The following is a 9,118-nucleotide window of genomic DNA, read 5'->3' as shown; positions in this document are numbered from 1 at the left end:
TATTACAGTCACTCCATATTCCAGAGTGGAAGTGGAAGCATATCTCCATGGACTTTGTGCCAGGCCTACCAAGGACATTGAACGGACAAGATGCCATATGGGTGATTGTGGATCGCTTAACGAAGACCACTCGTTTTGTGCCCATTAATGTTTCTTATAAATTGGAGAAACTAGCTGAGTTGTACATGCAGGAGATAGTGAGGTTGCACGGAGTACCGGTATCCATTGTGTCGGATAGAGACCCTCGTTTCACTTCCAAGTTCTGGCTAATCTTACAAGAGGCAATGGGTACTAAGTTAAGTTTCAATACTGCTTTTCTTGATGGACAGTCAGAAAGGACTATTCAGATCTTAGAAGACATGTTGAGGGCATGTGTGATGGATTTTAAGGGAACTTGGATGCGACATTTACCATTGGTCGAGTTTGCTTATAATAATAGTTTCCAGGCAAGCATTGGGATGGCACCCTACGAGGTTTTGTATGAGAGAATGTGTAGATCTCCATTGTATTGGGATGAAGTAGGTGAAAGGAAACTTTTGGGGCCAGAGATTATTCAATAGACCACAGAGAAGATAGATACCATTCGTGCTAGTACGAAAGCAGCTTAGAGCCGACAAAAGAGTTATGTAGATAAATGTCACCTCCAGCTAGAGTTTGAGGTGGGAGATAAAGTATTTTTGAGGATCGCACTGATGAAATGAGTTATGAGATTCGGAAAGAAGGGTAAGTTGAGCCCAAGATATATTGGACTGTTTGAGATTCTTGATCAAATTGGAGTGGCTTATAGGGTGGCTCTACCATCGGCATTCTTGGGAGTGCATAACGTGTTTCATGTGTCTATGATGAGAAAGTACATCCATGACTCCACCCACATTATAGATCATGAACCCCTTCAGATTCAAGAGGATATGGCCTACACTGAGGAACCAGTGCAGATTTTGGACAGGAAAGAGAAAGTGTTACGGACTCGAACTATCCCTTTGGTTAAAGTGTTGTGAAATAATCATGTTATCAGCGAAGCGTCTTGGGAATTCAAGGAAGAGATGCGAGTTAAGTATCCTCACTTGTTCGAAGAGAATTTTATAGCTTGTAGCAAATTCCGATGACGTAATTTTTGTAAGGGGAGGAGGATGTAAGGCCTAGTGATGAGAGGCCCGATCCCGTGAACATGGCCCAGCCTTTCTTGCAGAGCTTGATACGGCGCTGTTTTGGGTGAGTTTTTCTTCTTCATCAGCTTCCTTCCCTATTGTTTCTCCCCCTATTTCTCTTTCGATTTTCTTTGTTTTTCGTTTCTAGCCGTCTCTCACTCACCCATTATCCATCTTTCCCTCTCCCGATTCTTCTCTTCCCTTCGTCGGTTTCTGTTTCGTGAGTCCAAGTTTCATGCCCTACCATTTCTCCATCTTCTTTTCCCTCACAATCGGTTTCTCTCTCAAAGTCGACGCCCTCTCTCTTACTCCTCTATTTTTCTGCATTTCCTGCGTTGATTTTCTAGGTGGAGCTGCTGCGATTTTTCCCTCATTGATTTTCCCTTTAGATGCTCAGTCATTCTCGTTTCTCTCTTGTTCTCTCCCGTCTGCGAAGTAGATAACCTCAGTGCCGAGGGGTTGATGCCGAGCTCTGTCGAATGAAGGTATGACCCTTTCTTTGTTTCACCAACGCCACACACACTCTGATTTTGTTCTCCCATTTCCTCGTCCAATCTCACTCATCTGCTATTTTTTTCTAGTTAATTCATGGTGCTGCGTTTTTGTGTTTTTATGCTTTGGAAATAAATAGTAGTGAATCTCCTTGGGTGCCGATTAACATTTAGAAGTGTTGGATTTTCTCTTTTGTGGAGTTGTGAATGGAGAAAAATGCTTGAGGTGTAGTGCTGTTTGGGTTGAGTTGTTGGTGGTTGCTTGGAGTTTTGGGCTGCTGAAATGGGTTTGATTTATTGATTATCTGAGTTGACATTGGTTTTGGTGGGTGTATAAGCCAATATTGAAGTTGGTATATGGTATGTTGGGTTGAAGTGTGGGCTGTCCAGATTATTATTTGGATGTGTGAGTGAGTTATTTTGCTGATATTTGGTTTGGAATTTGGGTCTTAATTTTTAGATAGAAATTGTGTTGTTGGTCTTTAATACTTAGTTTATATATTTTATTTTATGAATAGGTGAAGAGACTGACATAGGTCATTTTCAAGGCATAGATAATACACAGCAAGAGTCATGTAAGCGAGATTCATATGCTAGATTTGCATAAAAAAGGAAAATGAACTATGGTTGGTTTGTAAAAATGTGCATGATTTGTTTTTAAAAGAAAACATGAAAACAACCTCAGTATATGTGTTTTGCATTCACCCATGAAGATCTATATGAAAGAGAAAAATTCTTTTTGACATGAATAGTATGGACATGAGCAATATTTGACATGTTTCTGAAATGTACAAAAGAGCGAATATGAAATTGAGATTTTTATACATGTGATATGAAATGTTTTGGATCTGTTATTGATATCTGAAAATGATATGCACGTGGTTTGATATGATATGGATATGAAAATTCTTTGGCATACTTATCTGTTTTGATTCTAATTCTGAATATGGTTCTAATATAATGATACTAGTTCACGTGATATGGTTGGTACCAACATGATATGATATGAGTACACCCACTTTGGAAACAAAGTGGTTTTTTATGTGTCATTTCTTATGTGCACACTCGGAGATTCGAGATTGATAAAGGGGGAGTTTCACAATACGATACTGCCTAGTTTGGCCATCGGGGATAGCACAACCCTACCACGGGGGTTAAACATGGTATATAATATAATACGATATGATATGATAAGATGAAAATCTTCAGTTATATTATGCTAAAGTGTTCTTGAATGTGAAAATGGTTTATGAATATGAGAAGATTGAAATGTCACTCTGATTTTTCTGATAATACATTCTGAGATGTGCATATGAAAATAAAATGTTTTGCTTCTACATACCAAACTTTCTAAAAATGACTCATGTTTACATACTAGTATAGATTTTCTGCTTACTGAGTTGTTGATAATTCACCCCTTATCTTCATTATTTTTCAGATGATATTGATGACCCAACTGGGGGTTAGGAATAGAAATTGGAGCTTGACTAGATATGAATAGAAGGTCGAGTACCTAAGGGTACCATTGTTAGAAGAAGGGTTTGACTTGAGTATTTGAAATTCTTCATGTTATTTAGATCTATTGAGACTTAAGATGTATCAGTTTATTACGTTAAGATTTAATTATGTTTTGGTTTAGTAGGACCTAAGGTTTTATCAGTTTGGTATGTTATCACTACCGGGAGATTATGGACTCATTGATTTATTATTATTGCAGTAAAGACTTTGTGGAGTTTGTAATGTGTTTATTTAGAAGATATGAATCGATTTTGCTTATGAAGTCTTTGGAGATTTTTAGATGTGTTGGGAGACACGTTTATAAGTGACATATAGTAATTCTCCAACCCACTCAGGTATGGGGCATTACAGAAACACATCATCATCCAATTGGGCTATAAAGTATTTATGTTGTGGTAAAACATTAAACCATGATGCACTTAATTATGCCCCTTTGGGTAATGAAACCATCTTTCTCTAGTGTTATGATCTGTCATTACAGCCTAACATTGGAAAAGATGATGTAAAGCAACCATCTTCTCCCACGGTTATGCTATCACAGTACTTCAACATTTTACCCACGGTCTCTAATCCAGATTTTGTTATTCATTACAAATCAAACTGAGAGCTTTCTCCTTGACTCTTCAATGTCTTCATACAACCTTAAAATCCTACATTTTATCCAGAATTTCTAGTGAAAAGGAAAGATCATATATCATATTCTACAAGGCCAAGTTAACTGTGTTCGGTTTTTGAGAATGTCATGAGCTGAAAGATGTCTTAATAAAGCTTTCACACTACAAGAAAATTGCTTATTTGTAGCCATTTAATTCCTGCGAAATGACTATTTACAGCCAAAATGAGTCTGTTTTGGTCACAAATAACATTTTCGCCGTAATTAAACGGCCACAAAAGCCCATTTTTCTTGTAGTGGATCAGTCTTTCATATAATAGAGCATTAAAATCACAAAGTAATATTCAATTTCTATCATAACATATATACATGAAGTCTAATTTAGATATCTGATATACTTACTAGTTACCAAGTGTCCTTGGCTTGTTATTGAGTTTTTTGAATTCCTCGGTTTCTCATGTGTGGCCTGTGTAAAAATTATTTATGTATAGTTTAAATATTTGGAAGTACGCTTTTAATCTTATGAATTTTGTAAATTCTAGTTTACCCTTAATTCTCTATTTAGTTAGGGCTTTACAATACATTCTATGGGATTTCGATTTTTCCCTGTAAATTCTACTCCATTTGTATATTTCATGTTCCAATGTTAGAATGTTACTATCGTTGCATCTAGATAAAAATGACATTTTTAAATAATGTTCACTCCGGAGTGCTCATAAAAATGAGCACAATCATTAGGATCCTAACGTTTGTGCTCATAAAAAAAATGCCGGAATACCTTTACTAATGGTTTACTATATTGATATTTTGACCTCTAGAGTCTAGGTCTAAGCAGGGTCAGCTGAATGGTAAGACCATTTAGACCATTGCCTAAAGCCCCCACCCTATATATGTAAGGCTCCCAAAAATAAAAGTGACGTGTCTTTTTTTTTTTTAATTTTATTGAAAAAATAAAAACCATTTCATTAAATAAAATTTTAAAGAATTTTTATATTCTTCAATGTGTGCAACGTCCCATAATACTAAATTTAATATTTAATACAATGACTTATTTATATTTTTAAATAAATTTTTAAAGATCTTGCTAAATTGAGGTACAAAATTTATATTGAGACATCATTTTAAGTTGTTGTATTAAATATAAATTAAAAAAAATATGTAATGATTTTAAATAAAATCTCGTTTTATTGAAAATTTTGAAAAAATTCCATATAATAATTTATATTTTATTGTATTATAATTAGACTCATTTAAATTGAGTTCTACTGTATATAATCACTTTTGTATATTTTTTATGGGTTTTGCTACACAACCTCCACCACACTCCACACTCCACCATTTTTTTAATTTTTAAAATTTTTAATATTTTTTTTAAATTTTTTTTTGAGTTTATTTTTTTAAAATTATTTTAAATTTTCTATTTATTATTCATATAATAAATATTTAATAAAAGAAAAAAATAATAAAAGTTAAAAATAATATGGAGTGTAGAGTGTTAGGAGGTTGAGAAGATTTATTCATAAATTTATAATTATATTTTGTTGTTGTTGTGCTGTATAGGTCTTGTACGGTCTATGAAAAAAGTACGAGTCTCTGGGAATTTAAATGATGTGTCTATAAAATTTTATATTAACTCATGATTAGGTCCACAAGGCCGGCTGTGAGATCTGAGACGGCTGTTCACTGATCTCATCTTTTCATAAAAATAAAAAATAAAAAAAAAGTATGAAGGCTGGCTTACAACATTTAATGCCCTGCTCACAACCTAGCACGTACGACTAGTGTCCCCTCCCTTGATACATGTAAAAAGTGAGCTTATTTACTATCGATCATGAGTCGACGTTGAGCCTTCTTATTTAGAACTCGACCGGGGTTTAACAAGAAACGGATGCACTCACTCCAACATGGGAAATTTCGCTGTATATGAAGCAAATTATACGTCGTCGATCGGTGAAACTCTGTCGTCCATACTCTCGAAGCGTGCACGAGAGGCTAATTCCTGAAAAGCCTCCACGATTTTCTCAGTGCATGGCACAATGTCGATTAGAATTAATCCGACTGCAGCAGTTGGTATAATCTCTCGGAGATTTGCATTGTCCCAACGGGAAGTCATGTTGAGCATGGACATGAGATTCTCGGCTGCAATTTTTGAGTTTTCAATATGGTAATTAATTACTGATGTTGACCGTCTCATTTTTTTGATCGCTGATGCTAATTCCTTCAGTGCTTTGCCAGATTCTGAACAAATCTTTGTGCATGGCTCATGAATTTCTCTTCGGAACTCGGTGGGTGTCTGTAGTGATGGCAAAAGATAGGTCACTGAAGAAATTCAGACTCGAAATAGAAGAGGAAAAAAGGTCTGATATAAATGCAAGAGTCTCAATCAATTGCAGAAAAGTCTTATGTACATAAGAACTTTGGCTGTCAAAGAGAGGACTATCTGTTTAGGAAATGAGTATTTCTGACTTACAGCTTGGATCTCAAAGTACTTGAGATAGCTGTTGAGGTCTTCAATTTTGTAGGCACACTGCTGAGTCAAGGCTCCAACTTTAAGGTAACGATTCCAAGGATGACGGAACCCAAAACGATAGTGCCAAAATTCCCATCTCGCTAAATTGGCCTGAAAATCCAAAAATAGCAATGATACAAACTCGGAAAGATTGAATCAATTAGTGGAAATTAATTCAAGTAACACCTCCTTTCTTTTTTTGTTTTTCTTTGCTGGAGACAAATTTAAGAACATCATGAGGTTGACAACGTTGTTATACCCGTACGTACCATAGCTTCTTCCTTGTCTTTAGAAGTCAGAACGCTTTTATACCCGTGAAGAAATGATTTATCATCATCCGTGGAATGCCCTTCCTCTGACAATCTGAAGTATTCCCTACCAAATCCTGTAACTTTGAATCGGTCAAAAATCTGAAGTATTCACTAGAACACGAAGAAACCAAAAAAGAAACATATATATTTATATATATATATATATGTATATATATATATGACTTGTAAAGTTTGTTTCGTTGTAGCTTGGAAGAATACCTTCTAAGAAATTCCCAAGCTTTTCCAAATTGTTAGCTATTTGGTTCTGCAGACTCTCTCCAATCCAGACAGGGCGTACACAGATGCATACAATGATAGCAATAAAGCAACCAATGATGATTGTGTATAGCCTCTGGCAGGCCATATCTAGAATCTCATCGTCTTGGTAACTCGATACAGATACCAAGCAGAAAGTCAATATGAATATCATCAGTCCATAATCGTATCTTGCCTTCAGTGCAGGGAAGAATCTCATAAATGTTACCGTTGCAACTGCATGCATCACGTCTCAACCATGAAATTAACCAGTTTGGATGATTGTGAAGTAAATATTAAATAATAGAGTACTATTATATTAACACAACAATGGACTATGTATTTACCTATTATAAAGACTAAGATTCCAAGTACTATGGGTTGTCCCGTCCCATCGAAGAGAGTTGCCACCTGATCAACTCCGACAGCTAGCGCACCACCGGACAACGTTGCCAGCATCCTGTTTAGGCCTTTTCCCAATGTTGCTCCTATAAATGATGGGAAAGAAAAGTTCAGCATCAGAATTTCATGTCTCCAATTCAGGATTTGGTGTGCAATAATTAGTTTCTCTTAGTTTTTAAATTCATATAAATGCGACAAGAATTCTGGTAGATATATAACTCTCATGCTTACCAACTGAAAACTCGAAGACTAGAACGACGGTTAAAACCGCCCATATTCCATTTTCACGAAAACGGTCGAAGAGCGGTCGGACATAATAGAACAAGGAAACCAACGTGATAGCCACTCCTACTTTGAGCGAATGGACTATTCTTCGGGGATCATCTTGTCCAAGTTTCTTCATCTTATTTGCAAACCCGACTGCCATAGCCCATAACCTTACAGGCAAGGCCTTGAGCCATTCCCATGCACGAGTGAAAGGTCCAACATTTTCAAAATTTGTAGAAGCAATATTATCCATTGCTCTGGGTTGAAAGGAAAGATTACAGAAGTGGAGAGATAATATAATACGAGAAATTAAATCCCTACAAGAGTACTAACAAAAGCTATATATCTGATGTGTGGCAAAAGTGTTTTATTGAAAGCCAAACCCAGAACTCTCTAATATATACGTAGAAACCTTGGTCGGAACAATACTGCATATGACAATTTTTATGAACTGTCTAAGAGTTTGAACGAGAGAGAGAGAGAGAGAGAGAGAGAGAGAGAGAGGTTGGGTGGTGAACCTAGAGCTGGCAGGTGGTTCTGACTGTGCTTGGGGAGGGAGGGACCTCTCCCATTTATAAGTGAGAAACGCTGCTTGTGACTGTACAACATGTCACAAATTTCATATACATGACCGCCCAAAAAAACAAAGGAGGGTGGAGGTCATGATCAATCTGGTGGCTGTAATTGATTCTGACTGGGCATTGGGGGGAGTACTTGACCCAGCTGACCTTGAGCCATTTTGTTTCAAATAGGTCCAACCAATGACATGATCACACATACCAACTTTTATTTTTTTCAAATGTGAAGGTTATTTGTGTATTCCAGGAATATGCTATCAAATCCAAATCTGTGAACTGTGTTTTTAAGAAAGAGTAAGTCTTGCTCAGCATCATCATCAGCTGGTATATTTGTGAGAGCCAACAATTGGTTTCTGAAGGTCAGACGTTTAAATCGTGTTTGGGTGTGAAACCCTGCAATAAAAACATACAGCCAATTCATGACCTACATGCGTGCAACCCAGCCTAGTCCACGACGTACCTTTAAAAAGAAAAGAGCGGGGCTACTCATTTTGAAGGCTAGGCGAGTTTGGCTTTTTTATTTATATTTCTTTATCATTTAAAAATATTTTTAAATAATATAAAAAAAATATTAATATACTAATTATCAATTCCTTAACTATTAAGTAAAAAAAAATTAAAATACATAAGATGTAAAAACGAGTAAACAAAGTTGAATGGACAAAATAACATTAAAAAAAAAAAAAAAAAAAAGTTAATTAAACCCGACGGTAGGGTTTAGATGATGAAATGGGCACAAAACTTGTACTGTATGCAGCCAATATTTCTCGTTTCTCGTTGTTTAGTAGAAACCTCTATCGAACAATGTAAAACCTTCCAAATAATCCTGAGACTTGGAGATCATTACAGCATATACATGCCATTAGAATTATTAATATATCCCAACAGTCTGTCACATGATCTGTCTCGTCTCTTTCTTCCGTGGTACTTGATGACTCTGTTCTATGTATCCTTCAACATTTGATAGTTCTTTTGACTTCTGCAACTTCCATCACAATTTCTGTCTTGTTTTAGCGGTCGAATGTT

The 9,118-nt window shown here is 36.0% G+C and overlaps 1 protein-coding gene across 1 annotated transcript; it reads right to left on the bottom strand.

The window, feature by feature from the left end:
• Nucleotides 1–5,703: 5,703 nt before the first annotated feature.
• LOC109012261 (aluminum-activated malate transporter 8-like) lies at nucleotides 5,704–7,767 on the bottom strand. Its single transcript, XM_018993793.1, has 6 exons — nucleotides 7,479–7,767; nucleotides 7,193–7,333; nucleotides 6,810–7,082; nucleotides 6,549–6,664; nucleotides 6,241–6,390; nucleotides 5,704–6,063 (listed from the first exon to the last, which is right to left on the bottom strand). Exons 1-6 carry the CDS (start codon nucleotides 7,765–7,767, stop codon nucleotides 5,704–5,706), a joined length of 1,329 nt encoding a protein of 442 aa, XP_018849338.1.
• Nucleotides 7,768–9,118: the final 1,351 nt, after the last annotated feature.

This window comes from Juglans regia, chromosome 14 (assembly GCF_001411555.2).
Source record: "Juglans regia cultivar Chandler chromosome 14, Walnut 2.0, whole genome shotgun sequence".
NCBI lineage: Eukaryota > Viridiplantae > Streptophyta > Magnoliopsida > Fagales > Juglandaceae > Juglans > Juglans regia.
Note: the sequence above shows the minus strand (reverse complement) of the source record. Positions and strands in the feature narration are given on the sequence as shown.

What these genes read in the sequence shown, in the direction of transcription:
- LOC109012261 (XM_018993793.1), bottom strand. Translation starts at nt 7,767, where the DNA reads ATGGATAATATTGCTTCTACAAATTTTGAAAATGTTGGACCTTTCACT. An exon ending in AATCTTAGTCTTTATAATAG is followed by an intron (nt 7,083 to 7,192) that starts GTAAATACATAG and finishes TGATGCATGCAG; the next exon opens with TTGCAACGGTAACATTTATG. An exon ending in AAGACAAGGAAGAAGCTATG is followed by an intron (nt 6,391 to 6,548) that starts GTACGTACGGGT and finishes TTGGATTTTCAG; the next exon opens with GCCAATTTAGCGAGATGGGA.